Below are 26,962 nucleotides of genomic sequence, written 5' to 3'. Positions count from 1 at the left end.
GCATAGTTGTTTCACTCCCCCCTCCCTCCTCCCCGATCTCCACCGTCTCCTCCGTCGCTGCCCCCTTCGGTTTGCTCCCGCGGTTCCCATGCGGCTTTGCCTGCACGCACTACATCTATCTACCTGTTCCTCTCCCCAGCCGCGGACATCCACCATCCACACTACTCTCGTTCCGTCATTGGTCTTCGCCATGCCCTCACAGACCGCCATCTCCCGTATGGAGGCAGGGTTTGCATGTCGGCGCGTCCAAGTGTCCAGCCATGTTCATGGTTGATGGTGTCCTGGTGCAATGCCCTTATGCGCTGCGCGTCAGGTCGGCGATACCTTGTCCTTACCCTCCGTCACGGACACCGCAACCCTCATTCTCCGCGCCTTTTCTCCTTGCCCCGGGATGACGAGCCCCGACTCTGCTGCTCAGAATCACGGGCTCCTGACGTACCGCCGCTCCATCTACCTGTACCTGCCTCGTTCTACTCCTGTCACCCTACATCCAGATGTTCTCCTCCCCTTTTACTTGACCGCGCCTCTGACCGTATCTTATTATACGTGATCACAACCTTGTCGAGGAGCCCCCCTTCAACTTACCTTGTACAACTCCCTTCACGCCCCGTCCTGGTCGGGGACCCGCCTACGCTATGTATAGGAATGGCCGGCCCAGGACGCAGGCGTGCTGTACATATGCGCGCGCGCACGCAACGTACGGAGTGCATACGTGTACGTGCCCCGTCGCTCTCTGCGCCTTCCGCCGCGCGATGCTTCTAGGCAAGGACGCTCAGCGTACTCTACGCACGCCACGCTGCGGTTTGCGCAGCCCTGGCATACCGCCTGTTCTCGAAGGAGGAACTTCTCTTCTCTCATGGGCATTCTGGTTATCGTTCGCCGTGTACGAACTTTTCTGATTCCATCGCGCTCGCTCTGTTCACTCTCCTCTGTCCTCTGTTCACAAGTAGCTAGCACCAATACGTCTACATCCACGCGTTTACTTGCCTGTGCCGCACTCACTACCTACCTACCTACATACACCTACCTTATTGTGCCGCGGTGCAACACGTTCCTCCCTTTCCGCCGCGTCGACGCCACTCAGGCTCTTGGTGCTTTCCGTCTCCGTCGGAGCCATGGTTTATCTGCTAGGTCTATACTTCCGCAGTACAGGTTTCATTATACATCGTACGCGCCCCACTCGCTCGCTCACCGTCTCATCGTCGCCTCTTCTGTTATCCGTACGCATCTCCCCGACCCGACCCCGTCCCTGTCGTACGTCGCGGTCGCTTGGCATCCCCGGAACCGGCACTTGTTCTGTCTTCGTCTCTGCGAGCTGTCGTGGAAAATGTACCAATAGCGCGGGGTATATGCAGATATGTTGGGAAACCGCGAGTTCGGGCTTTTGGAGGGAAATAAAACCGGGTGGTTAGCGCGAAAGAGGTATTTCGTATTACTTGATACTAAGCGGAGTTGAAGGGACCACATGCCACATGCCCGCTACAGTTGTGATCGTGATCATGTGGGAGTAGTCGGCTGCTCCGGATGTCCATGACGAGACGACTGAAACGAGTGCAATTGCGAGGAAGACGAGGCCCAGAGTCACAGACGAGGGACAAAGAGATGACGACGACGCGATAGAGAACACAATGCTAGCTTAGGACAGCGACAGCCCATGTAGTATTACCCGGAAAAGTCAGATGCGAGATCTAGACTCTAGTCCAAGAGGCGGGCGTCGGGCAGAACCTCCTTGATGCGCTTCTCAATCTCGCAGAACGGCGTAGCGAAAGTGACATCAGTGGACGTGGCGGATCCCCCACCCCCAGTCAACATGCCTACGACGCGGCCCCCACGGTCGAAGACGACCGACCCCGAGTCGCCCTTCTCAGAAAACGCACCACGCTCGGCCTCGTGGGGCACGATGGTGAGCTCGCGAGACCAGAAGTCGAGGCTGCCCCGGGTGAGGTCGGTGCGTCGGACGAGGGAGTCCAGCTGGCTCAGCCACCCCATGGTCGTGCCTGTCATCATGCCGTTCTTGAGGACCGCCAGGGCGGGGTCGCCGTTCGCGTTGAGGTGCTTGAACTTGGTGAGTTCGTGAGCGGGGACCACGTCATGGAGCTGCATGAGGCCAGAGTCCGGGTACCGGGCGCCGTCGCGGTCCGCGGCGTGGGGGAACATGCACTCGAGAAACTTGCGGTTGTTGAGTTTGTCGTCTGTGTTATAGAGTGTAAGTAGACAACATCGTACGTATTGGCGAGACGCACCGATGTAGACCTTGTTGCCTTGGAAGTCGTCCCTGGATGCGCCAGGCTTCATCTTGATGGCGGCCCAGTCCCTGGTATATCCGTCGCCGTCCGAGGAGACACCAATAGGGTCGGCGAACAAGACACGGCCGATGACGCGGTTGTCGACGATGGACATCAGCTTCGTGACCTCGTCGTGGAGGCCAATGAGTGGCACGATGGTTCCTATTGCGCTCTCGATGTTGCGCTCAGCGTCCTCGATCGAACAGGCGATCTTCCCGTCCATATCTTCCACGCCGCGATCCAGCCGAGCCTGCAGACCCCACATCCTCTTCTCCTCGCTCTCGATGGCCTCCAGCAGGGTTCCGATCTCCTTCTCGACCGTCCTGACAGCAAGCCGGTACGCCTCGTCCCCAAGACCCTGGCGAGACCCAGCACGGAGGCGAACGGGTGGCGGAAGCTGGACATGGCGGGCCCCTCGAGCACCGGGTCGAGTGACGTCAGCCCGGCGGTACCAGAGAAGGACATTTCCAGTTCCCAGATCGCGACATCGACGTCGCCGAAGCCCGCCCCAGCGAGTATGTCGGTCTTGACGTGGCTGGCAACCGTCTTCGCGGCCTCGAACCCGATGGTGTTGGGTTCCACACAGATGGCGACTACCAAGGGGCAGAATGCAGTGGGCTCTCTAACGTTGCCGAAGCCTAGTGGCAGGATCCCGTTGAAAGTGTCCCCAGCTCCCTTGAGATACTCCAGGATGTCGGTCAAGATCTGGTCCCAAGAAGACACGATGGGATGGTCGCCAATAGGGTGCAATCTGCGGCGGAAGGGCTGGGCGTCAGGACCGCCTGTAGCCTTGGGCCAGGGAGAGCCCGTCTTGAACACGAATGGGGCGGCGCTCAAGAGACCATGGGTGTCGGTTAACGCGTCGGGGTAGTTTTCTGTTAGGCGGGCCCCTTCAAGCTCTAACTTGCCCCTATCAGACACGACGGCGGGTGGCCGCGACACTGGCGAGACAACATGGGACCGGCATTTCTCGAGGAAGGCCTCTCGAACTACCACGAAAGAAAGGTCAGCAACAAGGACAGATCACACTGCAGCACGTACTTACGACTCGGGTTGGCTTGCATGGTTGCTGGTGCCACCGAAGCTGGTGAGCAAGTAGTGGTTTGAGACAGGAGCGGGACAGGAGTTCGGCGAGCCTTGGTTATTGCATCTTATCAGATAAGATAACCCTCACCGCCAGTACTTGTCAATGCACCTCCCGGTTTTCCGTGTCGCAGATCCTGTTTCTGCCTGCCTCTTACCACCCGGCGTACCATGGCCTCTCGACTCTTCTCATTGACCGTCGTCTCCGCGATGGGCACAAGCCACCGGTCGCTCCCCTCCTCAGCCGGGAACATCGCATTGTAAACAACTTCCTCGCTCTTCGCGCCTATGTGGAGAAGACTCGCGCGATGCACACCCGGCCGTTCGTACTGCAGCTTGACATCGAAAATGTGTTCCCTTCGGTGAACCAGCTCGCGCTGTGGTTCAGGTCAGCATTCTGGGGTGCGACTGCGACTGGTTCCGTCTCTTTTAGGAACCTCTCGAGCAGGTGTCCTCGTCGGCGACCCAGCACCTCGAGCTCCCATTCTATGGATCCTCAAGGCCTCATGTATGATCTGGATCTGCCCTTCCATAGTGAGTCTTACAAGGTTCACCTCGACGGACATGTGGCCCTCGATCTCCTCATTGTGGACGACAACCTCGTAGTGTCGACGTCCCTGCATACCTTCTGCGCACTGGCTCTGTGTCATCAAAACCCTTGCGAAGATCTTGTCGTCTTCCCAACCTGCTTCCTTTGCTGCGGATTGGTTGAGCCGCACCTGGTCTTTGGCTGCGAGGTGGCTTTCTACATTCGTCCTGCAACCCCAAAAACCCTGCTAGCCGTCCAGCACGCGCACCTGCGTCGCGCGATCGGACTCGGCCCCAACTGCCGGCTCTCCCTTCTCTCAACTGAAACCCGGATTTGGCCTCCACGGTTCTATCGCCGTCGCGCCCGCTCTCCGGTACCTCGTGTGGGCGATCCGGGATCCGGCCCTGCCTTGCTTATGCCGCAGTGAGAGAAGTATAGGTACTGGCACTGGGTACTGGCACAGAGCGGTCATTCTCCTGGCGGACTCGGAGCGACCTCTGCCCTAGCCTCTTCACTCTCCCGGTGTCCGTGGTGCTCCCATAAGAACTATGGCTGTCCGTCGAGGACCTGCTCACCCCATGTCCAGACGTTATATCACGCACTCGGTGCCTCGAATTCTGGACCTTGTTCTGAGCGAGAGTCGCTTACTCGAACCCTTCACATCCTTCGTATATGCAATCCTTCAGTTCATTGACTCTGTTCTCATACTTATAGTTCGCAGCGATAAGGCGTTTCAGCGAGATATACCTTCACTTACACACGTGCATGATATTGCCGCGCCCTTACATCACAGATCTCCGCAAAACGATAGTGGTGTAAGTCTCGTCCGGCTCAGGCTGATGCTCATCTACCAGTCTGCACACGCCTGAAGGTTGTGTTATGACGGCGATCCCTAAGGTTATGGCCAGTCAGCTGTCTTAGAAGCGAGGCTCGTGGGGAGCGTCCAGGCTCCCGAAAGCGATTCTTCTTCTTCCTCTTCTTTTTCTCCCCTCCTCCCACTCTTCTTCCTTTGGTCCGCTCGTCTCTTCCACTATTTTCTAAGTAAATGGGGCCGCGGAAATGCTGTGAACGTAAGTCCAGCTTCGTCGGTGCACTGGCACGGGACGAGAGTTGGGAGACTTTAAATTCACGAACATCAAGTTCAAGCAGGCCCGGTGCCGCGTCTGGAATATGTTCCTTGATGTGTTAAGGTCTTCGCACACTCAGGTGGGGTTATCATGAGATGTGAACTCGTGGATGACGGGTGGCCGACATCTTGTCAATAGAGCCGAAGAACATTCGACGACTACGTTCAACCCAAGCCAGGAACAGTTCGAGGTGACTTCCAGAGTCTACACGCTGCTCCCCCCGGTCCGGCGTATCGGATAGAGCCACGACTTTGAGGCCTTGTGTATCCGAAAGTGGTCCTAAGCTCCATGTTTCGGAGGTTGTAACGTGTTCGCTATTACCGCAGTCGGCACGCGGAATGCCTATCCACATTATGGATCTGACAGGTACCACGGTGAGTATGCCCCTTGCCCAAACAAACCACAAAAGCGCGCTAAAACTGCTCTTTGCTTTCCTGTAGCTTTAGCGTCCTGAAGCGGCGCACAATCAGCGTGTTTCACTAACCTTATACCCGGGCGGCAGGCGACGACGAGGAGACTATATCCTGCGTGACTCCTCTTCCCTTCTCCCACCATGTCCACCTCAACACTTAGCACGCAGGGCCTCGCTCCGGGATGTGCTCCCACCATCTCCATCGTTCACCTCCACCACCGCGACTGTCGCATCATCCTAGACGCACTCGACGTCGGCTCTCAGGGCACCAAAGTGCTTGGTGTTTGTCTGCGGCTCTCGAAATGCGGGTTTATCGAGGCCATCGCTCTCGCCACCCCGACGACAGTCTTCCTCGTGAGTCTCAGCAAGGCCGGCGCACAACGGAGTGTCCAGAACGGCGCGAGCACCTCGTCCCGCAATGCCGAGCTCCGGCACGTCCTGCAAGACCCGCGCTGTGTGCTCGCAGGGGCAGGCATCGCTCGTCTGGCATTGATCCTACACCGGAATACGGGTGCGCACGTGCGTGGCGCAGAGCTGTTGACGCTGCCCGCGAAGCCGAGTGGGAAGCAGATCTCCCCGGCCGACCTCGCGAGCACCTACCTCAGCTCCCAGATGCGCCACCAGTACCGCCGTATCCACGGCATCTGGCTCCGCAATTCCAATAACGATATCTGCCTCAAGGCGTGGCTTCTAGCATGGTACGTGTCCCATTTAAATGTATTGTGCTCTGTGGAGAACTGAACCTCCCTGCGCCTGTAGCGTCGCAGAGAAGGCCATTGACCAGATTGCCAAAGTTGTCAAGGTCGACACTGGGGCTATCCCGGCCCGAGACCTGGCGTGTCTTTCCCAGCTCGTACTCAATGTTGAACTTCTAGATGCAGACAAGCCAACATTCGTCGACAACGAATTCGACACCATCGGCATGGGTTCTGATGGCCATGCCGTCCTGCGCAATGCCCGCTACAAGACTCGCGTGCGAGCGAGTGCCAGTGTACGTTATCCGCATATTGTTTGCGGGTTTCTTGCGCACTTACTCTGCTTTGTCTCGACAGACCGTGATCGAAATTAATGGCGGGGAGGCGCATGCGCAGGCAGTCTCCACAAAGGGCAAGTCAACGGGGCTCGCCATCTTGAAAGGCAAGCTCCCGACAAAGGTCGAGAAGGTCCGCGTGATCGGACGAGAAGAGGCCACCAGCGCCGAGCGCGGCCGGGACGATCATGTCCTCTGCGTCCTGCAGGGCCGGAGGTTTCTGAACACATCCCCCTTCGTGCAGATGCTGTGGTTCGAGCTGAGCGAGAAGGTCGCAGTCGCGGCCCTCCCGTCCTTGATCCCGAAGGAGGGTATCAAGCAATCGAACAAGGCTTCACCGGCGTTCTCGAAGCTCAATCCGTCGCAGAGGAAGGTGGCGATGGCCATGATCTCGTATGTCAGGGCTCTTGTGGTCGCACATGGTGAGTCGCACTTGGCCAATACCACACGTGTACATGTTAGCTGATAGAGCGAGCGTTCACAGGCCCTCCGGGAACTGGCAAGACGTCGACTATAGCCGCGGCCCTCGAGCACTGGCAGAACAATAGACAAGCGGCATGGGTGGTCGCCCACTCGAACGTCGGCGTGCAGAACATCGCCGAGAGCCTCTACAAGCGCCAGATCGACTTCAAGATCATCGTGTCGCAGGAGTTCCACTTTGAATGGTGCGTGCGTCTCTCTTCCGCTCGTATATGCGGCTGACTGCTTTGGGATGAACAGGCACGAGCACCTGTACGAGGAGATTGAGCACCTAGTGATTCGGACAGATGAGTTCGGTCAGGGTTTCGACGCGAAGAACGCTATCGGAGACACAAAGGTCATCCTCTGCACGCTGTCGATGCTCTCGAACCCGTCCCTGCACCTCAACGGAGTCTTCAAGCACGTGCCGGTAGCACGTTTGATCGTCGACGAAGCGTCTCAGATCGACACCTTCGAGTTCATGGTGAGAACTATTCCTATCCTGCAGAAGCGGCATGGACGAGGCTAAACGTCACGTCCAGCACCTCTTTGACATGTTCACTGGGACGTTGGGCAAGGTCTGCATGTTCGGCGACCCCAAACAGCGTAAGTGCCAGGTCGTATCTTGTCAATTTGGAGAATGCGAGCGTACTAACGGTGTGCAGTACCGCCGTTTGGCGCTGAGGTCGCTCCCAAGATGAAGACGATCTTTGACTTCAAACATCTCAAGAAACAAGCACACTTCCTGGACACACAGTGTGCGTCATCTTCTTTTCTGAGTTGAACTTTCCGCTCACCCAGAGCCCTCCTCGTTCGTGCAGACCGCATGCCGGTTCCTCTGGGGAACTTCATCTCTCAGGCCGTTTACGAATCAAGGCTTAAGTCTCATCACACGATCAAGGCAAGCTCGTGCGTGCTCTTCGTGGACGTCCGCAAAGGCCATGAAGAGCACGTCGGGTCGAGCTGGAAGGTATGCTCGCCCCCACTATGCTCTACTTTGACGCCGTCCAGATGACGTCGCACTTGCAACAGAACACCGAGGAAGTCAACACGATCGTCAACATCGCTAAGACGTACTACAAGAACGCGCACTTCTGTGTAATAACGCCATACGACGCCCAGCGCGCTGCGATCAGCGCGGCCCTCAAGGCCGCAGGCGTCGCCCGCCACGAGCACGTCTACAACGTCGACAGCTTCCAAGGTAGGCTCCGCCTCCTCTCCGCGCATCCTAGCATATAACAACCTCACGCCCGCGTCCTCATGCAGGCCACGAGGCACCCTACATCATCGTCTCGTCCGTGCGCACCTCCGCCCCGGGCTTTCTCCGGTCGCTGAACCGGTTGAACGTCATGCTCACGCGCTGCAAGGCCGGGATGGTGCTCGTCACCAAGCGCATATTCCTGCACAATGCCGGGCAGAAGACCCTGCTGGGCAAGCTCGCGAAGCACTGGGAGGACCGCGTCGGCATGCAGGTCGCCTGGGCGGACGCGATGGAGGTGGCGGACGGGCGCGTGAGCTTGCCCGGGGCCCCGGGGAAGGACGCACGGAGCGCGCTGGCGAGCTCGCCGTCGAGTTCAGTCGACACGCTAGTGAATGGGATGGGCGAGCTGGAGGTCAAGCACTGAGGCCTGAGGAACTCGTCTTGTAGTGACTTCGTAACCTGGATGTGGACGTTCGTTCACCGGATCGTGTTTTCAGAGTATCGAAGACTCCGCCGTACAGCGTCGTACCTGTATCGATACATACAATATATATCTGGACTATCTGCGCACGTTTTGATCGTTACGCAGTGGGCTCCCACTCAGCGATCCACTTCGCCATGTAGGACACAGCAGTGTCCTGTACGCTCTTGATCTTCGCGCTAACCGTCCCTTCCCGCACGAGCAGGTCCGAGCAGTGGAATCCGTCGGATAACAGATGCGGCTGCATGTCCGAGCCTGCATTCGTGGTGCCATCGGCAGCGACCGTCGCCTCGCGCCAGGGATCACCTGTACGAAGCCAAACGACTTAGCTAAACACGTCCAACGCGTAGCAGGAGAGGGGCACGCACGGACGCCGTTAGCAAAGATGAGGCGCTCTGTTGTCGTGTTCCAGCCGTGGTATGCGTTGTTCAGACCAACGGCATTGGGGGAGGCGATGGCGCTGTTGCTCCCGAACGCCCCGGGGAAGTGGTATCCGCATTGTCGCTGTGTGTAGCTGTCAACTCGAAGCTCGTTCGTGGAAGAGGAAGGGAGAACTCCTACACACCTCACTCCACACTGCCGTCACGAAGCGCGATGCGACAGTAGGATGCGACGCCGGAGCCCCGTCGAAGTTGAACCCGAACTCATTGCAACTGCGAAAGGCGTCAACATCGAGATTCGATGCGCGACGAATTTCGAGAGATAGTGGAGGGCACTTACAGCAGCCACAGCCATGATCGTCCTGGGTTCGGAGTGTAGGTGTATGACCAGTATGGGTTCGTGGAGTCGTATGTACCCAAGCAAAGCCTGCAGGAGTGAGAACAAGTACGCTAAACGGGACTGATAGACATACTCGTTATCGTCGGAGCCGCAAACTGGGCGCCAGCAAGATATCAGCGGGAGTGGCTGGCGATAAGTGTGGTGACAAGACTCACTCTGCTCGTAGAACGAGTTCTTCCAGTACGAACCCCACGCCTGCAGGGCGTAGTCGAGACCCCACCCTGCCGCCGGCGCGCTGACACCGTTCTTGACTTCTAGCGCGTCGCAGAACTTGTAGAAGTCTCCGTTCGGGCCGCTATCGGGCTGCAAGCTCTGCCAGCTGAAGAAGTTCTGTTGGACTGAGTCGTGACATGAGCGGGTTGCATACGCGGGAAGAGAGCTGGAACGCACGAGCGGCAGCGAAGTCGTCGTTGTGGGCGAGGCCCTGGAGCCCGAAGGTCGTTTTCAGGGCGGTGACCTGGGCGCTGTCGTTTGCGGCGAGCACGGAGTCTACGTGAGCTATGACGGCTTGTACGTCCGCCGAGCAGTTGGCTGGCATGGACTGGCGGATTGGCTCGAAATAGCCCCAGAAGTCCCTGTATACCAGCGCAGTCCAATCAGCACCAAGCCTTTGAGGTCCTACATGGAGTTCTTGACGTACACGATGGCTTGAACGACAGCAGAGGAAGCGTACCCAGCATAGAACACGTCGGACTTGCTACAACACCCGTGTTAGCCAGCGGCCATGGCGCGGTTCGAAGCAATGCGTACTTGTTCATGGCGTAGCTTGTCAAGGCGCCCGCATAACTTCCGCCGACGAGGATCCACGGTGCCTTGCCTGGGGTGACCTGGTCACCTCCCGGCATCGGAAGCTGCACATTCTGCGCAAAGTAGGCCAGATCTTCGATGGCCTGCTGGACAGTGTGCACGCGGAGGCTTTGCACAGAGAGGTCGTCGTACGGATTGGACTCCCCGAAGAACCGGTGCTCGAGCACGATGGTCGACCCGTTGAGCTGCTGTGCGATGCGCCCGTTGATCGTCGAATTGGTCAGATACGAGGTATAGCCTGTGCGGTGTGAAGTCACATGGGCATGCGAGGGACGTCCGGCATAACCGCGGGCTTACCCGATGCATCTACTTCTCCCGGAGTGGACAAGATAATGGGACCACCTGAGCAGGATCGCAACGTCACTCGTCAGTACAGAACTTTCCAAGCGTGTTGAGGCTTACCCGTTTCGTAGAACTCGTACGTGTGCCAGTATCGCTGTTGGAACGTGCCGAGGCTGGGTTTGCTGTGGTCGATGAGCTGGTTGAAGTAGTACGTCTTGGTGTATGCTGGGAGCTGCGTCCCATTCCGGCTGACGACTGGAATCTCCTCCGAGGGTGTCTCCAGACGTGGAATAGACGGGCGTGGCGGTACGAAGGCGGGCGTTTCGTGACGAGAAGGGTGCGCCGTTGCGGCGGCAAGGAGGGCGAGTAACGGCAGTGCAGATAGCAGCAGCATGGTGACACCTGCAGGAGTCGCTGGCGAGAGCTGAGGGTGTAGATGACCGCGGTCTTCCCGGACGTCGCATAGAGCTCTCTTATGTACCGCCGACTGCCAGCCAGTGGTTCGACGTACAGCTGCTTCTCCTGCGCTTCGCCTCTAAGGCAGGACCAGTCAGCTGGTGTGCTTGAGCGGGCAATCTGCGCGACAGACTGCCAGCAGTTGATGCAGGAGAACGACGACGGGTCACAGGTCCGAAGATCAGCAGCACGATTGCTCCATATGTCACTCAGAGGAGGCACGAAGAGACTTCACGACAGTATCGCCGTCGCGCGAAGGGCCAAGCCACAATGACGAGGAGCCGAAGGCACATGGCGCAAGACGAGAATAGATACTCTAGCCGATACTCCGCCGAAAGAGCACCTTAACCACGGACTTCTCCATCAGTCCTGTGTTTCGTCATCAGATAGCACTTGGACCTATGTCTACCAGGCAGATTGACGCACCAAGTCAGGCATATTGAACCTCAGCCGAGGTCTTGCTGACTGGCATGATCTCAAGTGCACGGCTGTGAGCGGGTAGTCAATGTGCATATCGATTGTTGCCACAAGACACACACGCACCTATGATTCCTCGATCACAATAGTCGTGTCTTACCCGTCGGTCAATATGGGCCAAAGGTGCGACACGTCGGAGACAAGCCGCAAGAATACCTATAGTGGAGACGGTTACTTAGGCCTCAGGGCTAAGTCACGGTTCGTTTGGGTGAGTGTTCTTTCGCCATCCCGATCGCCTGTCTGCACTCATCCCGTGTCTACATGTATGACACTGAACGGACTTGACTGCTCGGGCAACCCGGGACACGTTCCAAGGTATCGAGAGGGCGAACGCGAGCTTGCCGCGAACCCCGACTCTCCCGTGGCGCTAGCAAAGATTGTCGTGGAACGCGTACATGCATAGCATGCTAGTCCTTGGGGAGAACACGCTCGAGAGCGCGAAGAAGCCGATGCACGTGAGCTGGACCCGGACATCCCTGCTCATCCTCTGAAGGAGTTTGCGGAAGAGTTCTACAGCCTCCCGCAGCCAAGCGAATAATATAACTATTACATACCGAAGAAATAGTTCGACAGCATAGTGGTATCCGTCTGGCAACGCTCTACTCTTGTTATTCCTTTCTGAAGGACACTCTTGTTTCAGGTACTCATATACGAGGAGCGTAAGGGAAGGTCTACTTCCGGTTGTATCCGTAGGCCTCTGCAGGTTCTTCCATCGCATAGAACTCCTTCGCGCACTCCTCGAGGGTCGTGGTAGCGATATCTGGGTACAGCTCCCTCGCATCGAGGTAACCTAGCCGCTTCGCGTTCTCCAGGGTGTTTTCGTGAAGGATGTGCATGCTGTAGAGATACTCGTTCCATGACTGCATGACATGGCCCGTCCAGTCCGAGGGGTCCCTGGTCACCCGCTCCTTTGCAGCAGCGGCGGCCTGCAAGACCTCTTTTGCAGTAATCTGGCGCAGATCCAGTCAACATCAACCGCCCAACAGGGGAGCCATGACAAAAAGCAACTCACGTTGACGTAGAGTTCCTTCAATTTCTGCCCCTCACCGGACAAACGGGCGCCAATCTCCTGCGCGTCGAGCTGGGATGCTTGGTCCTCCCAGATGATGACTTCGTGATCCAAGGTACGTGGGTCTGCGATGATGCGAGCGACGAACGTGCCAATGTGGTTGTTATTCGTGAGAAGGATGGGTGTATCTCCACTCCCGACGATACGATGGGTCATGGATTTGAACTCCGGAGGAGCTGTGCTTCGGAGCGGGATGGGGAGGTAGATCTGCATCCACCACCCGACGTCGATGAAGGTGTGAGGGATACCATGCTGTTTGATGAACTCCCTGATCGCTAGTTTCTACGATGATCTAGGTAAGAGAGGACTTCGCGGCCCTTACGACAAAGTTGACTCACCTGGTCGTGCAACTCGCGCACTCCCCTGGCGCCAGGAGTCCCGAAGTCGCAAGGAATGACGCGCTTGACCCCAGCTTGCTGCGCAGCGAGGATGATATTCTTCTGCTGAGCGATCACAGTCGCGATCACGGCGCTGATGAGGATGTCGACGCCTGCAAGGGTCTCTTTGTGCTTCTCCACACTGTCTTCTACGTCGCCCAAACGTATGTCGATGCCGGCCGATCGCAGCTTCTCGGTTGCAGCCTTCGAGGCAGAGGCGGGCCGGATGAGGGCTGCAATCCTCTGTGACGACGCATCAGTACTAGTCATCAGCACAAAGCTTGAGCAATTCGACTCACGAAGTTCCCGGACGCCAGAAGGCCTTTGATGATGCTTCCACCGGTAGTGCCGGTTGCACCTAATACAAGAACGAGAGGCTTCGGAGATGACATGTCAAGTAAAAGTTGGTTGGGGGATAGGGATAGAGGTTTGAGTCCGAGACAGTTCCTTATATATGTCGCTGAATGATTGTAGGAATTGCCGGCCTTGTCGGTAATCCCTCTCTGGCGTGGTCCTATGTCAGCAACTAGCGAACCCTCAACCTTCACGTTCGAACCCATTACCGACATCGCACCTCGGTAAGCTGGAACAGCCTCAGGAATGGTCATGAGCGAAGACATGAGCATAAAGATGGATGACCTGACTATATCCCCAATGAGCCAGCAGTCAACACCCATTCAGAATGAGGTGCCACAATACACCTGAAATACCGTCCTCGGTGAATTAGTAAGACCTCTGAAATTGTACGTGGGTCAATTGAAATTGCACGCTCGAAGCAACACATACGGGCTGACTCCGGGGTGGTGAACACATATCTGAATGCATAGAACTCGAAGCCACGTCCCTGGAGATCAGTATAAACAGGAGTCCCATATCCGTGCGGGGACCACAACTAGGGCACAAGCCCATCGGAAGAGATTGTAACAGGCAGACGCAGTACTGGAGAAGTTGTTCATAATCACGAAGGATTCGCCCGGCTGTCACCGCACGGAGCGTCATACGGATACAATGGAGAGAATGAGAACGCTTACGAACTCGGCATATCCGATGCGAGAAGAGCGCATGAGCTGCGCGTGAACGGCCTTCACATCGTCGTGCGACACGCTGACCCTTCCTTGAGCCGATGATGCGAATTCTCTCAAGCACTACACACACAGCCGTCATCAGTGCTTCAGGAAGAACGAACTACTTGAAGATGTTTCTCACCTTGTTGAAGTCCTGCAGTATCTCGACCGGCGGGCCCTGCACGACCTTCGCAATCGCTTCCGCACAGACACCTTTCCGTACGACGTTCGACAGAAATTCGCCCCCGAGGATAAAGAAGCCCTCAAGCCGAAGTCTTGCTGGCTGGTGCGACCTCAAGTGCACGGCTGTAAGCGATTGAGTAGTCAGTGTGCTCATATATGGATCGTTGAGACGTACGCATCTATGACTTCCTCGATCACGATGGTCGTGCAAATCGGTCGTGAACATTGTTGCAGCAACCAGACAAGCACACATTCTCAAGAGCATAGTGCGGGTAACAGCATGCATAAAGTGGGTATCGTGAATCCAGCCGTGGCTATAGTCCAAACGACTGGGATGACAAGAAGCAGTGTCCGTGAATCGATCGAGGTCCTTCCTTGCATCAGGCCACAAATGCGCCGAGGAGCGCTCCTGCAAGTCCGAAGACGCCGGCTGCCAAGGTGGCGTGCCCGGCCGCCACAAGAGGAAGAGCAGCGTTCCCTTGACCGGCGCTCGCCGATGTCGTGGATGCAGATGTGGATGCGGACGACGGCACAGTCGTACTCGACCGGTTCGCGGACGAGGATACGGACGAGGAGGAAGATGAGAAAGGAATGGAGAAGGAGGTCGATGGCGCTGAAGTGGGGAAGGTGACGAACGTGCTGGTGGACGCCAAGGCGCAGAACTGCTCTGCGATGGACTCGGCAGAGGTGAGGTCTGTGCAGTTCTGCACGGCGCTGCAGGCAACGAGCGAAGACGCGAAGCGTGTCGCGCTGTACGTGCGGCCATTCGTGATGGGGATAACGCGCACGACGAGCGTTGGGCACGTCGGCGGAGACAAGCGTGGGATGGGGACGCGCTTCGTTAACATGTGGGGACAACGACAAGCAACGATGACTCACTTAGCCCTCGGTGAACAGTAGCAATTCACGTCCACGACGCTCTGGCATCCGACCTGCGAGATCGCAAGTGCTAGACAATTGTTCGCTGTTCTCGGGACGCGCCATTCAACCTCCGGACTTGGCTGGAGAGATGCATGGAGGGACTTACCGCAGTCTGAGAGCCCACTGAGGCTGGGGAACTGGGCCGACGACGTGGCCGTCGCGCTCGTGCTCCCACTCGATGAGCCACTGCCCGACGACGAGGGCGCAGACGTCGGATTGACTGAACTAGAGGCGTCGGAGGCGGAGATGGGTGGTGGTGTGAGCGACGCCTGTGCTGCAACGTAGCTCGCGAGAGTGAGCAGAAGAAGAGGGAGCGGAAGCTTGCTAAACATTGCAGACGGCGTCGAAGGTGTGGAGGACGATGACAGCGGGTGCGAGCTCGTCGTCTGTGGCGTCGTGCTCAACGTTCAGCCAGAGCTTTGAGCGCCGGTCAATGAACGATACACGTGCGCTCAGAAGGACCCCGGACACCATGACGGACAACTGACACTGGGGCAGACGCAGCAGAGATATATAACAGGCAGGACGCCGCAGAGACACCGGGTAGCAAAGCTGTAAGAAACAAGTAGAATTCACGACAAGTCCATCGCATCATCTCCCTCATCCCCACCCCCGGTGCCAGAGAAACATAGCTCGTTCTCCTCCGCGACCGCCTCCTCGTCATCTTCATTCCAGTCGCTCGTCGCCTCCCACTCGTTCTCGAACTCGATGTCCAATGTCAACTCCGCCGCACCATCTCCGTCGTCCGTCAAAGGGAGGAAGCTCGCCAGGGGCGGAACGGCCGTCGGCAGGTTGTGCGAGATCGGCTGCACCCAACGCCGTTCTCGCAGCCGCTTGTGTCGTTCGCGGTCCTCTTCCATACGCTTCTTGATCTCTTGCGGGTCGAAAGTTGCTAGCGGGGCGTTCGATCCGGAAGTCGCGGAGCTGCTGGAGGCGGAGGGCAGCGACGCGGTTGCACGACGACTGTCCAATTTGGAGAGGACTTCGTCCAATTTTTGTGGTTCAATGACGCGTTTTGTCCGCCAGCTCTCGAGCACCTGCACGGAAACGAATGGTAAGCATCGGTGCGAAGCGTAACACGCGGACGAGCTACGACATTAGGCTACTACACTGCGGTGGCAAGTCGAGCATTCACGCTCGTAGAAGCGAGGCTCCTAATGTATTGCACGCGGCGGCCCCTGCGTTCAGAATCCACTCACAGACATATGCATACCATCGCGCACTGTGTACGAGATACACATTCTGTTGCGAGAATTCCAGCACATGCACCCCGAGAACCCAACCAGAAACCAAAAAAGCACGACGATTGAGCGAACATACCTGAACCGCACTCATGAAGTTGGGCATGCCTTGCTGACCGGGTGGTACCACGTAGTCCACCAGTTTGTTGAGGTCTCGCGAGACGTAGTCGACGTACGACGACGATGCCTGTCCTTTATCTCGCCCGGTCGCACCTGTCGGAGGTTTCGCAAGGAGGCACGTCTCGCATAGCGAGTCGAGGAGGTACAGAATGTTGATCCGATTGTTCAGCGTGCCCTGCGCAATCTCGTCAGCATCTCCACACCCACAGATACCACTTTGAAGTCGCTTCCCCTGGACTAGGAGGAAGAGAGAACGAGAGCAAAAGGACGGACGCACCTTTTGGCACTCCTCTATGATACAATCCCAGAGGTCCTCTCCACAAGACGAAAAGTACTTCAGCGCGTACCCGACGATCTTCTTGATGGACTGTTGAGAGCTGTCGGTCGTTCAGAACATCGGGACATGCAGGCAAAGGCGGGACGTACGCGTCGAGTCTTCGGAGCAGCGCGAGGAACTGCATGCGCACTTCGAATGGATCCATTGCGCCGTCTCTTGAGCTCTTCCTCGTATGCTTGTGTTTGATAGTTTGACCGCTATGTCAGATGTGTCGCGAACGACTACAAAATGCCGAGGAAGGTCGAGACAAGAGCGTCGTAGATGTTGGTCAAAAGCAAGGCAGTATGGGCGCCACACTAGTATGTTAAGACTAGCTAGAAGACCTGTTACAAGGTACTTACTCTGCTTATCTGTCTAGTGGGGCGGTAAACCTTGGTAAGCCGCCACTTAATCGTGTATAACCCCAATTGTGAACGGGAATTTACCTGAGTTACTTACTCGGCTGTAGTTCACCCCAACCTTGACTCCCTCGTCACCATCTTGTCTCTTCCCACTAATCCCGTCTCCTCCGCCATTCCCCACCCGACGCACCGCAATGGCAACTGAAGAGTGAGTCCGCTTTTCGTGTTTCGCACATGCGTGCAGCGAAGCTCACACTATTCCCGCAGTCCGATGCACGCAACACCCGAGCCCACGCAGGACACGCCCACACCCGCGCCCGAGGCCGAGGCTGAGGACGCAGGGGAGACAAAGACAGGGACGAAGAAGCGGCCCCGCATCGACATGACCGTTGAGCCACGCGAGCGGAAGCGCGGCAAGACGATGTTCGGGCTCGTCCTGGGCACGCTCAAGAAGGCAAAGAACGAGGACAAGGAGCGGAATGCGAGCGACGCGGTGCGTCTTTCAGTTCCCTCACTCCTCTTTTGCGCTTGCTGACGTGTTCTTGTCCTTGCTTGTTACGTTCTCCTGGGTTTCTCGGTCGGGTTGGTTTTGGCGGTGTGATGTGCTGCGGGTGACGGAATGTGTGGCGGTTGGGACGGGCAGGCGAAGAAGAGGCAACTGATTGAACAGAGGTTACAGGATAAGCTGCGGAAAGAGACTGACTCAGTCAGGCGCGCCGAGGAGGCGAAAAAGGACAAGACGACCGCGAACCGCAAGGAGGAGGAACTGCAGCTCAAGGACTCCATTGTACGTCGTCATTCGCGTTCACCTCCCATCCTACTCGTTATCCTCTACCATTTCTGTTACCCTCTGTCGTCTGTCACCAACCTACGGTGAATCGTACTAATGCTGACACGCCCTTCCAGCACAAGCTCCGTCGGATACGACTGCCTCTGCTTTCCAATTTCCTGCTTACTTCGGACGTTATACCCCCTGTCGACTCTGATGCTCCAGCTTCGACAAATCCCCTCGCACCACCACCAAAGACTCGTCCGTCCCCACTGTACTACCTCCCCGCGAAGCTGCTCCCATCACAAGAGGCATTCCTGCAGCGACGTAAAGCTGAGGTACGTGTCATTCGCTCGAACTCCTCGTCTGCCTCTGACGTTAGGTCCCCGTACACAGGTTGCAGAGGCAGCAGAGAAGGAGTGGGAAGCGTTCAAAGAAGAGCGGACCGCTGGGATCGAGGAGATCGACCGTCTGCGGCAGCGCGTCGCAGAGGAGGAGGCGCGGAAGAAGGACGAGCGCCGTGACGAGCCCGACGAGAACGAGACTGGGGACGCAAAGATGACCGTTGAGGGCGACGAGAAGCCGTTTGACGCGGGGGACTCGAAGGCGCAGAACGGCGACGCGAGGATGGACGTGGACGACGGCGCGGAGAAAAAGGATGACGGCGCTGCGAAGGAGAAGGACGAGAAGGGCGCGGGTAAGGACGAGAAGAAGTTGGAGACAACTTCGACGCCAGGCCCGGGGTACGACGACGATGCTGTCGAGTACTGAGTGTCCTGTATCTGGGGGGTGTGGCGGTCGGTCGGTTGTCGGTGGATTCGTTTTGTTTGTAGCTACCTGCTTCCTTGTGTTTCTGCTGCTGCATCCGTCGTTCTTACATGTATATAGCGAGTTTCGTGTTCATTTCTAATGCTTCATAGCGTCTCATGCTAGCGAAGATCTAGCGAATGCGTTGCCACTGTAGTCGTATGTGCGGTCCAGTCCGAATTCTGCAGAGCGCTCGTCTTTCCTCCGAACCATCACCACGCTCGCACTGCACAACCCACTTGGCGGACACACCACGTCGCGATATTCTGGCTTGGCTCGGGATCATGTCATCGTGCATAGAGGCTGAGTTACTTTTGTTAGTGACTACTGTCGTTGCAGTGGCCGGCTGCTTTGCTCACGCTGACGCTGGTGTTCTCCAGCTTCGTCAGATTTTGGTCCTTGCACACTTCGAAGCTTGTATCAAATGTCGCAATAATACACCATCCATGCGTTATGAAGACATTACTCTGGCTCGGATGTTTCGGCTCCTCACACCATGGCCCTCGCCCTTTCGTTACGAACCGCCGTCACGCCGTGAATACCAACAGAGGTCTTCGAGGGGATTACCGAAGGAGTTTACGACGAGCGATACCTCTTCCTGCACTTCAGCTGTGTGCTCGTCTCGGGTATGGCGTCCGCGCTCGGATGGTTCTCTTCGAGTACGTCACGCACGTCCTTCGTCCAGGCGTCCGCGAATCACTATTCTCAACAGCAGCTCTGACTATGTGCTTCACGTCAACACAAACGTAGTACAGCTCTATGCAACAGGCGACCACCTCCACACCCGACGCCGTCGTTCAAAACGCCTCGTTGTCGCGGCACATCCTTCTCATCCTCGCAAGCGCTGTCGTTCCTGCAATGCTGGTCCATGGGATCCTTCTAGATGTTGCTCCCCCAGACGAGTGAGTTCCCTTCATTTATCTTTGTCTTAGTCGCTCGTATCTCTCCCATGCTACAGCTGCCAGGCTGAACTGGGCCAACCTTGTTGCGATCTTCGTGCACGCGAGCCCACGCCATCACGCATCGCGTCTTCCCTCGTCGGTGATATGGTTCCGCCACACTGCACCGGCCCTCTTCCTCGGAGTCACTGTTTCGAACCAACTCTGCGTCTCGGATCCATCCCCACTGTGCTGCTGTTCAGCCCCTCCTTCAGCCCCTTCTCGTCGATCTGGAGCATTCTATCGTCCGTCCTTCGCTTGTCTTCCTACTGTTCCTTCTCGCCAGGGCCACGAATCACAGGCGCCTCGATCCCTCTCAGCGTGGACCATTCACGAGCTTGTTGGCGACGTCGTGAATGCGGCTCCCTGCGAGCGTACCGATACATATGGAATACGGGTCGCAAATACGCCACTTCTCCGGGGAGGAGGTCTGACCATGGTGCCGTAATGTGGGGCGTTTGGAGATAACGGGTAACCTGGGTGGGTTGGATGCAGCGAGCGCGAGTCAATGCAATCCTGTCTGAATAGAGCGATTAGGTCGTATGAGTATGTGAGTACTCGATCGGTTTGCACTACGTACTCCAACCACATGAGTTGCATGCGCAAAGGCGACTTATGCGGGCATATCTCGCAAGGCATCGTGGAGATGGTGATCTCTGTTGGAGAAATATATATCTTCACGATCTTCTGCCGGTCATGACGAAGCATCATCACGAGTATACAGATTGAGTACATCACGCGTGCAAACTCTCTGCTGCCGTCATTGGCGGCATTCATAAATATGTTAAGTCCCCCTTGCTAGCCCAACCAGTCAGTGGGCCGCGCTCAACGCCAATGCGCTTGATCTATGTCGTGTAGTATGATGTCAAATCCTGCGCTGAAGAAAGTGGTCAGATTAGGACGCTAGTATGTACGAGGTGAAGAGTCATGCTCACGTAGTTCTGCGTCTTGGTGTAGTATTCAGCAATAGCCCTCTCCAAAGCGACGTCACAGTCCGCGATGAAGAGGTCCTTGATTTCGATTTCGAGCGCATGGGGTAGCGACTCCGGAAACTGCCATCCACGATCAATGACGCCGTTGCATGGCCCCCCCATCTGGAACTGCTTGCTTCCGGGAACCTCGTTCATGGCGCAGACGAGCGTGTGGCAAGCGAAGCAGAACGGAAGGGCGCAGGCAACATACGATGGGACCGCGATGTCCAAGTCACGGTTATGACTGGGACTGGCAAAACGATTGATCAGGGCGACTTCGCAGTGGGTGTTGGCCGTGACTTCAAAGGTGGTTTGGTCGACGCGAGTGATATACGGTTTCTTGGAAAGGCGCTCGATCAGCTCGTCCGGGGACACGTCTTTCAGGATGGCGTGGCGAGAGCGCAATTCGGTCATGCACGTCTCGTCGATAGTGACGGAAGTGGCCTTGCTGGGTGGGCGGGGAACCCACTCGCGAAGGATCCCCCTGGCTAAGATCTCCCGGAGACCCTTGCCGGTTTCGTTGCACTGCCTGGTGATGTCGTCAAGGGCTTGGGTGAGGGTACTGGCCCTCGTTAAAATTGTAGGAATCATAAATCCTGTCGGGGAAGCTTGAGTGTGAGTGCTGGTGCTGTAATCGTACTGCAGCGGTGGAACCCCGTGCCAGTGCTCAGAATCACTAGTACTCACCATCTGGTACTGCCGTCCACTCCAAGGCGTGGAGGTCCGCCTTGCTGCTCAGGGATGGGATGATCTCGACTATGCTCTGGTGAAGTTCCAGTACGAGACTCCGAGGGACGTCGTTCTCTTGCCAGCGGTCGCTCGGTGCATCGGCTTCGAGGTATGCGATGAGAGCAGCAAAGACACGTTGCACCTTCCTCAGAAGGTCGATCTTAGGCCCCCCCTCCGAGCGCATGGCGTCCGGCTCCGAGGACAACTGTGTTATAACGTCACCAAGGGGGGGCAAGATCCCCTGGACGGCTTCGTAATGCCTTGTCATGATCTTGCGAATTTCGGCGCGACACATGCGATAGGCGTGAGCTACTAGCTCCGCCTTGGCTTCGCTCCCAGTCAATGCGCTGGTATTCTCGGTAGTTTCAGTTTTGGCAACGTCGACGAGATGACGCAGGATAAGGCGGTCCACATCTGATTCGACTGAAGACTGGGTTGGGGTTGGAGTTGAGTTTGACGACCCCGACTCGGACTCGGGTGTGCCAGTGTCCGCGGCGATCCAGACCTTGGCGTATACATCCGAGCCCACTGACTGAAAGTCGCCTATAAGCGCAACCTGCCGACGGCCCAAGTGTAGACTGATGATCACCGCCAGCGCGTCGAGTAGCGGAGCGTATTTTGGGTGGTATGGAAGTCTAGTCTTCCGCTCGAAGGGGAAATTGCTGGCCTAGTAGGTCGTTCAGGAAAAGTCAGCACGAGGGCCCACAATGATGTTCGCATGCTTGCTTGAGCCTTTAGTACTTACCAGTTCCCAGTGGCCATTACAGCATCCACCGTTATGATGTGTGATGGTATAGATACAGTTGGACTCCTCATGAGCGTGCAAGGCAACCAGGGACAAGCATACCGCGGTGTTCAGCGTTGAAGATGGCTGCGGAAATGTGTCACGGTGATGGCGATAAATCGGATCCGAGGTGCATGGTTTCGTTAGCCTGAAAGCCATCTCATGGAAGGCTCCGAGTCGCGGCGACTTACTTCATTCATGACTTGCGTAGTATGTGCCTCGACGTGCTGGTGATTCTGGGAATAGATAAAGTTCTGCCCAAACCTGATGATGTCGATGCGCGGTCTTTATATTCGTGCACGCACCGTATATGGATTAGTGACATAGTAGGCTCCTGGTCGGAGTGTGCTCTGAATTCAGGTACATACAGGATCCAGAGGAACAGCGCGAGCAGAGGACCACAAATGGCACACACGAATAAACCGGCCGGTTATAAGCACTCCCGGTCCAATAAACCGGGAGTTTATAAGCAGCATTGGTGTCTCTACGTTCGTTGCGACTGCGGCAGGTACCGGGACCGCCGGAGTGATCGCCCCGGCGCGCGTCTCGTTATAGCCGGAAACGCAGCTTGTGTTCTCAGGCCGATGGCCTCTCCACCTTTAAGCACCATTGCGTCCGGCTTGCGGTTATTCAAGCCTTCAGTTCTTTTTTCGTTATCTCGGTCTCGCGCAGGACTCCTCTCGCATCGATCGTTATCTCCGCCACGAACCGCCATGTCGACAAACTCCACAGTCCCTCCGTTTAGACATGACTTCGTCCCGCAGCACACCGACAGTCCGAATCCGTCTTTCGTTTACGGTCGCAAGGTGGCCAAGACAGAAGAAGGCTCGCGATGGGTCGAAGGCGAGAAGGCCGGCTGGAAAGTAGTCGATCCTGCAACGGAAGAACCCGCGTCAGTACCTCCGTTCGAAGACTCGCACTGAGCTCTTGAAATTGACCGTATTCGCTTACTTTCGCCTTCTCGTACTACCCCGGGTAACAGGAAACTCGTAGGGGTTTGATTCCTACCGATCTTGCGATTTGTATTACTGATTGAATTTTCTGCAGTATGCGCTCATGATCAGCGGCATCGTCCCGCGTCCTATCGCATTCGTGTCAAGTGTCTCAGAAGATGGCGTCGAGAACTTGGCGCCATTCAGGTCAGTGCTCGAGGCTCTGTGTTAGGGCGCAGATAGTCTGACGCTGAGCTTACAGCTGGTTCAACATGGTGGGGTCGTGGTTTCGACCAATGCGGCGATCGTAGACTGACGCATAAGCAGGTCACGCATAATCCTGCAATGATCTCAGTCTCCTGCTCGAACCTGAGCCCAGCTGGGCCGCTGAAGGACACGGCGCACAACATAAAGACGACAAAGGGCTTCACTGTGAACATCATCAGCGAACCTTTCGTTGAGAATGCGAACGTCACCTCCCTCGACGCACCTGCGACCTTTAGCGAGTGGCCGATCTCTGGCCTCACGAAGGAGCCCAGCGTGAGTTTCCACTGCAGCATATCATTCATCACTCTGAGCAATATACTATAGACCCACGTGAAAGCTCCTCGGGTGAAGGAGAGTGCCTTTAGCATGGAGTGCGAGGTCAGTCATTAGTATTAGTATCAGCGAGTACTCGGCTCACGTCTCGACAGCTATTCCACGCACACGACATCGTCAATCCAACATCGGGAAAACACACGACGACGCTCATCCTCGGACTAGTCAAGGCCATCCACGTCCGCACGGATATTATGAACGAGCGCGGGGTCGTCGACTTCGCAAAGTTCAAACCCGTCGGCCGTCTTGGTGACATTTCGTACGCACGTGTAGGCGACGCCTTCCGACTCCCGCGGCCCGCCTGGAAGCTTGAAGGCGAGAAGATACAGGAGTTCCTGAAGGGTCTAGAGGAGGCGCAGTCTGCTTGAGTAAGGCTGACGGCATAGTATATATACAGTAGAGTACATGCAGCACACAGGACAGCAAGAATGACATGGTCTTGATTGCTAGTGCAGGACGGTATTCAGGTTATCACGCGTCACGCATCGTCCGGCTTCGCGATGACTACTTCCGTGCATGCCGCGAGTGCCTTCTTCCACAGTGAGCTCGTTGCCTCCAGCGTACGTTTTTCTCCAACCACAATCAGCCCCAGCTTCGGCCGCGTCCATGCGACGTTGAGCCTCCGTTCGTCCTCGACGAAGCCGATCTCCCCCTCGGCATTGCACCTGACCGTAGAGAACACCACGATGTCGCCCTCGCGCCCTTGGAACCCGTCAATCGTGCTGACCACCACGTCCATCGCCCCCGGGATTGTCTGCTTGAGGAGCTGGACTTGCCGGGAGTACGGCGTGAGCACCGCGATGGACGCTGCACGCAAGCGCGTCTGGTGCTCTTCGTTCGCCTCGGTGGGTCTTCGGAGGAGGGATACGATGTGCTTCACAAGGGCGACTTGTCCGGCGTTGCTCTTCGATGATCTGCCGTAGTCCTCTTCTGACGTGCAGGGGACGAACACAACAGGCGAGACACGTCCATGTTCCTTCGGCCAGGGGAAGGACGAGATGCCGAGGGTAGCTGCGATCTCGCCATCGCGGGGAGTGCCAGTCTTCAGTCTCCCTTCGTAGAACTCTTGAGATGGAAACCGCGCGACGTCCTCAGAGAAGCGGTACTGGACCTGTATATGGAAGCCACGATGAGCCTCATACAGCCGTCCAAATGAGCATCCGAACGAACCTCGAGCATGCTGCGTGCAAGACGTGGATAGTCTTTCCCCCTCCACAGTCTCTCGAACAGAGACTTGTCGAACTCGAGCGCTTTGCCCATGGGCTTGACGGTCGGGCGCAGTTGTACACTAGATTATTGAAATAAGGGACATCGTCGGGCAGGGAACAGGAACCGGCTCACTGGTCTCCAACTAACACCGCCCGTTCGCACCCTTTGACGAGGGGTATCAACGCACAAGGCTCCGTGATCTGCGACGCCTCGTCGATGAGCACTGTGTCAAAGTCCACGTTGCGAAGGATGCCGAGGCCAGCCCCGGAGCACGTCGTGAAGACAATACGGGCCTCCTTCACCCGCTTGACAGCCTTCTGGACAAGCCTCGGATTGTCCGTCACGCTGCCGCCGATGCGCGAGTCGACGGTGAACTTCTGGAGAGCCTTGTTGACCCTCGAGCTCTCGGTCGCCGCGCGGATGATCTTCTCCTCGTCGAGCAGGTTGTGCGTGTTGTTGTAGGCGGCGAATCGCTCCAGAACGTTGTCGACAGCTGAAGTGCGGTGAGTGACAGGATGAAGGTGTTCATTGATGCGACGCGGTACGAACCGTTGTGAGTAGAGGCCGTCATGAGGATCTTGGCGTCACGAAAGCGGCGCAAGTACTCGACCAGGATCTGCACGACGACTGTGGTTTTCCCAGTGCCTGGAGAGATATCAGCAGGCGAGCAGCATTGTTAGTCCGACATACTTACCGGGTGGGCCCCATATGAGACACATGCTACTGTGAATAGCGGTCTGTACGGCCTGTCGTTGGCTGGCATTGAGCGAGGCATCAATGGTGTCCTCGTCGGTCGCGGTCGAACGGTCCGAGCTCGCACTACCTCCCTCCGACGCATCGCTGCTCGCATCCGTCGCAGGATCAAGGCCGACAATGATATCATAGAGGCGACAGCACTCATACCCCTGCAGCCCGAACCTCTGCACTGCAGCAAGCATGGCGGCCGATGTCGCGATCCCCCCAGCGTCGAATATGTTCCAGTCGACCTCCTGCCATTCGGGAGGGAGAGGCTGCTTGACGTCTAGGTGAAGCTCTCCGCGAGCCGCTCGTGTCACGGTGGCATCCACGATTGGACGAGGAAGGGTGGAGTTCGGCGCGATCGACGCGACTTGCATCCGGACGTGGGTGTGGATGCGGATAGGTGTAGGCAGATCCACACGCGTGTGTGCGACAACCGCAATCCCTACACCCTGTAGACCGTCATCATTGATCACCGCGGCGCCTTCAACCTCCTCGGGAGTTGGTTGAGGGAGTACTAACTTCGCTCTCGCTGGCCGCGTAGATTGCTTCCTCGGCTTTCCGTAGTCGTCGCAGGGGCAAGTATCCGCGGCTTCCTCGACCCTATCGAAGACGACCGCGAGAGCGTGCTTGTGGGTAAACTCGAGCGCGCGACTGGACTTGCGAGAGCTGCTGCGCGCCTCATGGAGTACGAGGAGGATTTCCTGAACGAGCTTGGAGGAGCGAATGCACAATGCTGCAGACCAGAGGAGGTCGAGGTATGTCGCTAAGTCCAGAGCTAGGATCGCGGGGGCGAGTCGCTCCAATGCGGCCAAGGCAGCGATACCCATCTCGTTCGCAGAGCGGAGTATATTCCGAATGATAGACGGAGAACAAGAGGCTATATTCTCTGGTAGCTCTGCCGGTCCTTCCGGGATATACTTCTTGAGAATGCAGTAGACGAGAGACGGGTAGGAGTCTATGCAGTGGCGAATGTCCTCTATGGGAAGCTCTTCTCGTCCGAGTAGAATGTCGTAGATCGCGAAGATATGGGTTTCTACGCGGTAGCTCACTGCAATACTGAAGTAACGGAGGAGCTGGGAGTCGTCAAGGCGGGATAGCATCTGCCTGGCTACATCCATCGGAGTGACGGAGTCGAAGATTATGCTGCCGGTGTTGTCATCATCCCAGGTGTAGGAGGCGATGGACCGATATGTGAACGACTGCTTGGTGTAATCGAAGCGTTTCAACGTCTCCTCTGTCTGCATGCTACGGCAGTACATAATGTATGAGAGCATCTAGCCACTATCTGCGAAGGACTTACTGCTCAAAGCGAAGATCAAAGGCTTCATCAGCAAAAACCTCCCTAGCCAATTTGCACTAATTGGCGTAAATTTGTACAATTAGCCACAAGTGGTCGATGAGAGCCATTTAGTATGGTGGT

General features: G+C 56.7%; 14 protein-coding genes across 14 annotated transcripts; 5 read left to right on the top strand and 9 right to left on the bottom strand.

Moving 5' to 3' along the window:
- Positions 1-1,608: 1,608 nt before the first annotated feature.
- Positions 1,609-4,664, bottom strand: L226DRAFT_561935 (uncharacterized protein; the record flags this gene model as incomplete). Its single annotated transcript, XM_067683473.1, has 8 exons — positions 1,609-2,192; positions 2,244-2,682; positions 2,709-3,274; positions 3,331-3,369; positions 3,460-3,745; positions 3,806-4,065; positions 4,166-4,309; positions 4,655-4,664. The coding sequence occupies 8 exons, from the start codon at positions 4,662-4,664 to the stop codon at positions 1,696-1,698; spliced, it is 2,241 nt and encodes a 746-aa protein (XP_067532823.1). The 3' UTR covers positions 1,609-1,695.
- Positions 4,665-5,577: 913 nt separating this feature from the next.
- Positions 5,578-8,164, top strand: L226DRAFT_467361 (P-loop containing nucleoside triphosphate hydrolase protein; the record flags this gene model as incomplete). Its single annotated transcript, XM_067676054.1, has 10 exons — positions 5,578-5,823; positions 5,863-6,134; positions 6,196-6,427; positions 6,489-6,888; positions 6,951-7,131; positions 7,187-7,409; positions 7,468-7,531; positions 7,591-7,683; positions 7,747-7,895; positions 7,958-8,164. The coding sequence occupies 10 exons, from the start codon at positions 5,578-5,580 to the stop codon at positions 8,162-8,164; spliced, it is 2,067 nt and encodes a 688-aa protein (XP_067532822.1).
- A 101-nt stretch (positions 8,165-8,265) lies between these two features.
- L226DRAFT_427385 (uncharacterized protein) lies at positions 8,266-8,454 on the top strand (the record flags this gene model as incomplete). Its single annotated transcript, XM_067674661.1, has 1 exon — positions 8,266-8,454. A coding segment is annotated over one exon (189 nt), but the record flags the coding sequence as incomplete, so codon positions are not given.
- Positions 8,455-8,707: 253 nt separating this feature from the next.
- Positions 8,708-10,870, bottom strand: L226DRAFT_467347 (peptidase S28; the record flags this gene model as incomplete). The annotated part of the gene is made up of 11 exons (XM_067676052.1): positions 8,708-8,913; positions 8,976-9,111; positions 9,173-9,260; positions 9,328-9,414; positions 9,461-9,482; positions 9,543-9,725; positions 9,778-9,962; positions 10,028-10,084; positions 10,138-10,432; positions 10,492-10,536; positions 10,597-10,870. 11 exons carry the CDS (start codon positions 10,868-10,870, stop codon positions 8,708-8,710), a joined length of 1,578 nt encoding a protein of 525 aa, XP_067532820.1.
- A 1,210-nt stretch (positions 10,871-12,080) lies between these two features.
- On the bottom strand, positions 12,081-13,247 carry L226DRAFT_467390 (NAD(P)-binding protein; the record flags this gene model as incomplete). The annotated part of the gene is made up of 4 exons (XM_067676057.1): positions 12,081-12,359; positions 12,422-12,760; positions 12,817-13,098; positions 13,155-13,247. The coding sequence occupies 4 exons, from the start codon at positions 13,245-13,247 to the stop codon at positions 12,081-12,083; spliced, it is 993 nt and encodes a 330-aa protein (XP_067532819.1).
- Positions 13,248-13,568: 321 nt separating this feature from the next.
- Positions 13,569-14,304, bottom strand: L226DRAFT_537357 (uncharacterized protein). Its single transcript, XM_067681314.1, has 3 exons — positions 14,062-14,304; positions 13,642-14,000; positions 13,569-13,590 (listed from the first exon to the last, which is right to left on the bottom strand). The coding sequence occupies exons 1-2, from the start codon at positions 14,254-14,256 to the stop codon at positions 13,851-13,853; spliced, it is 345 nt and encodes a 114-aa protein (XP_067532818.1). The 5' UTR covers positions 14,257-14,304; the 3' UTR covers positions 13,569-13,590; positions 13,642-13,850.
- A 77-nt stretch (positions 14,305-14,381) lies between these two features.
- On the bottom strand, positions 14,382-15,499 carry L226DRAFT_157587 (uncharacterized protein). The gene is made up of 3 exons (XM_067672503.1): positions 15,130-15,499; positions 14,982-15,066; positions 14,382-14,852 (listed from the first exon to the last, which is right to left on the bottom strand). The coding sequence occupies exons 1-3, from the start codon at positions 15,353-15,355 to the stop codon at positions 14,483-14,485; spliced, it is 681 nt and encodes a 226-aa protein (XP_067532817.1). The 5' UTR covers positions 15,356-15,499; the 3' UTR covers positions 14,382-14,482.
- Positions 15,500-15,513: 14 nt separating this feature from the next.
- Positions 15,514-17,072, bottom strand: L226DRAFT_537354 (uncharacterized protein). The gene is made up of 4 exons (XM_067681313.1): positions 16,811-17,072; positions 16,662-16,761; positions 16,344-16,559; positions 15,514-16,060 (listed from the first exon to the last, which is right to left on the bottom strand). The coding sequence occupies exons 1-4, from the start codon at positions 16,864-16,866 to the stop codon at positions 15,596-15,598; spliced, it is 837 nt and encodes a 278-aa protein (XP_067532816.1). The 5' UTR covers positions 16,867-17,072; the 3' UTR covers positions 15,514-15,595.
- A 101-nt stretch (positions 17,073-17,173) lies between these two features.
- On the top strand, positions 17,174-18,789 carry L226DRAFT_537353 (uncharacterized protein). Its single transcript, XM_067681312.1, has 5 exons — positions 17,174-17,270; positions 17,330-17,555; positions 17,706-17,849; positions 17,969-18,169; positions 18,228-18,789. The coding sequence occupies exons 1-5, from the start codon at positions 17,257-17,259 to the stop codon at positions 18,600-18,602; spliced, it is 960 nt and encodes a 319-aa protein (XP_067532815.1). The 5' UTR covers positions 17,174-17,256; the 3' UTR covers positions 18,603-18,789.
- A 52-nt stretch (positions 18,790-18,841) lies between these two features.
- L226DRAFT_157542 (uncharacterized protein) lies at positions 18,842-20,453 on the top strand. The gene is made up of 5 exons (XM_067672502.1): positions 18,842-18,954; positions 19,019-19,297; positions 19,354-19,540; positions 19,604-20,056; positions 20,114-20,453. Exons 1-4 carry the CDS (start codon positions 18,923-18,925, stop codon positions 20,042-20,044), a joined length of 939 nt encoding a protein of 312 aa, XP_067532814.1. The 5' UTR covers positions 18,842-18,922; the 3' UTR covers positions 20,045-20,056; positions 20,114-20,453.
- L226DRAFT_537351 (uncharacterized protein) lies at positions 20,265-22,422 on the bottom strand. Its single transcript, XM_067681311.1, has 5 exons — positions 22,252-22,422; positions 22,022-22,147; positions 21,235-21,943; positions 20,512-21,143; positions 20,265-20,453 (listed from the first exon to the last, which is right to left on the bottom strand). The coding sequence occupies exons 1-5, from the start codon at positions 22,258-22,260 to the stop codon at positions 20,442-20,444; spliced, it is 1,488 nt and encodes a 495-aa protein (XP_067532813.1). The 5' UTR covers positions 22,261-22,422; the 3' UTR covers positions 20,265-20,441.
- Positions 22,423-22,646: 224 nt separating this feature from the next.
- Positions 22,647-24,091, top strand: L226DRAFT_490498 (uncharacterized protein). Its single transcript, XM_067677319.1, has 7 exons — positions 22,647-22,952; positions 23,043-23,049; positions 23,108-23,199; positions 23,255-23,267; positions 23,320-23,532; positions 23,584-23,637; positions 23,688-24,091. The coding sequence occupies exons 1-7, from the start codon at positions 22,774-22,776 to the stop codon at positions 23,958-23,960; spliced, it is 831 nt and encodes a 276-aa protein (XP_067532812.1). The 5' UTR covers positions 22,647-22,773; the 3' UTR covers positions 23,961-24,091.
- L226DRAFT_467312 (uncharacterized protein) lies at positions 24,071-25,154 on the bottom strand (the record flags this gene model as incomplete). Its single annotated transcript, XM_067676046.1, has 3 exons — positions 24,071-24,423; positions 24,759-24,880; positions 24,934-25,154. Coding segments are annotated over 3 exons (696 nt in total), but the record flags the coding sequence as incomplete, so codon positions are not given.
- Positions 25,155-25,388: 234 nt separating this feature from the next.
- Positions 25,389-26,953, bottom strand: L226DRAFT_157518 (uncharacterized protein). The gene is made up of 2 exons (XM_067672500.1): positions 26,843-26,953; positions 25,389-26,787 (listed from the first exon to the last, which is right to left on the bottom strand). The coding sequence occupies exon 2, from the start codon at positions 26,784-26,786 to the stop codon at positions 25,458-25,460; it is 1,329 nt and encodes a 442-aa protein (XP_067532810.1). The 5' UTR covers position 26,787; positions 26,843-26,953; the 3' UTR covers positions 25,389-25,457.
- Positions 26,954-26,962: the final 9 nt, after the last annotated feature.

Source organism: Lentinus tigrinus (genome assembly GCF_003813185.1).
Source record: "Lentinus tigrinus ALCF2SS1-7 unplaced genomic scaffold L226scaffold_24, whole genome shotgun sequence".
Taxonomy (NCBI): Eukaryota; Fungi; Basidiomycota; class Agaricomycetes; order Polyporales; family Polyporaceae; genus Lentinus; species Lentinus tigrinus.
The sequence above is the reverse complement of the archived record's forward strand: the minus strand, read 5'-3'. Positions and strand labels throughout refer to the sequence as shown.

What these genes read in the sequence shown, in the direction of transcription:
- L226DRAFT_537357 (XM_067681314.1), bottom strand. Translation starts at nt 14,256, where the DNA reads ATGAGCACACTGACTACTCAATCGCTTACAGCCGTGCACTTGAGGTCG. An exon ending in TACTGCAGGACTTCAACAAG is followed by an intron (nt 14,001 to 14,061) that starts GTGAGAAACATC and finishes CTGTGTGTGTAG; the next exon opens with TGCTTGAGAGAATTCGCATC.
- L226DRAFT_157587 (XM_067672503.1), bottom strand. Translation starts at nt 15,355, where the DNA reads ATGTTTAGCAAGCTTCCGCTCCCTCTTCTTCTGCTCACTCTCGCGAGC. An exon ending in CAGTGGGCTCTCAGACTGCG is followed by an intron (nt 15,067 to 15,129) that starts GTAAGTCCCTCC and finishes TCCCGAGAACAG; the next exon opens with CGAACAATTGTCTAGCACTT. An exon ending in TACTGTTCACCGAGGGCTAA is followed by an intron (nt 14,853 to 14,981) that starts GTGAGTCATCGT and finishes CCGCACGTACAG; the next exon opens with CGCGACACGCTTCGCGTCTT.
- L226DRAFT_537354 (XM_067681313.1), bottom strand. Translation starts at nt 16,866, where the DNA reads ATGGATCCATTCGAAGTGCGCATGCAGTTCCTCGCGCTGCTCCGAAGA. An exon ending in CTGCTCCGAAGACTCGACGC is followed by an intron (nt 16,762 to 16,810) that starts GTACGTCCCGCC and finishes AACGACCGACAG; the next exon opens with CTCTCAACAGTCCATCAAGA. An exon ending in TCATAGAGGAGTGCCAAAAG is followed by an intron (nt 16,560 to 16,661) that starts GTGCGTCCGTCC and finishes GAGATTGCGCAG; the next exon opens with GGCACGCTGAACAATCGGAT.
- L226DRAFT_537353 (XM_067681312.1), top strand. An exon ending in AGCGGAATGCGAGCGACGCG is followed by an intron (nt 17,556 to 17,705) that starts GTGCGTCTTTCA and finishes TGGGACGGGCAG; the next exon opens with GCGAAGAAGAGGCAACTGAT. An exon ending in TGCAGCTCAAGGACTCCATT is followed by an intron (nt 17,850 to 17,968) that starts GTACGTCGTCAT and finishes ACGCCCTTCCAG; the next exon opens with CACAAGCTCCGTCGGATACG.
- L226DRAFT_157542 (XM_067672502.1), top strand. Translation starts at nt 18,923, where the DNA reads ATGTCATCGTGCATAGAGGCTGAGTTACTTTT. An exon ending in GCTCGGATGGTTCTCTTCGA is followed by an intron (nt 19,298 to 19,353) that starts GTACGTCACGCA and finishes TCTCAACAGCAG; the next exon opens with CTCTGACTATGTGCTTCACG. An exon ending in GATGTTGCTCCCCCAGACGA is followed by an intron (nt 19,541 to 19,603) that starts GTGAGTTCCCTT and finishes TACAGCTGCCAG; the next exon opens with GCTGAACTGGGCCAACCTTG.
- L226DRAFT_537351 (XM_067681311.1), bottom strand. An exon ending in GTAATGGCCACTGGGAACTG is followed by an intron (nt 21,944 to 22,021) that starts GTAAGTACTAAA and finishes ACGACCTACTAG; the next exon opens with GCCAGCAATTTCCCCTTCGA. An exon ending in GTGGACGGCAGTACCAGATG is followed by an intron (nt 21,144 to 21,234) that starts GTGAGTACTAGT and finishes CTTCCCCGACAG; the next exon opens with GATTTATGATTCCTACAATT.
- L226DRAFT_490498 (XM_067677319.1), top strand. Translation starts at nt 22,774, where the DNA reads ATGTCGACAAACTCCACAGTCCCTCCGTTTAGACATGACTTCGTCCCG. An exon ending in GCCTCACGAAGGAGCCCAGC is followed by an intron (nt 23,533 to 23,583) that starts GTGAGTTTCCAC and finishes AATATACTATAG; the next exon opens with ACCCACGTGAAAGCTCCTCG. An exon ending in CCTTTAGCATGGAGTGCGAG is followed by an intron (nt 23,638 to 23,687) that starts GTCAGTCATTAG and finishes ACGTCTCGACAG; the next exon opens with CTATTCCACGCACACGACAT.
- L226DRAFT_157518 (XM_067672500.1), bottom strand. Translation starts at nt 26,786, where the DNA reads ATGCAGACAGAGGAGACGTTGAAACGCTTCGATTACACCAAGCAGTCG.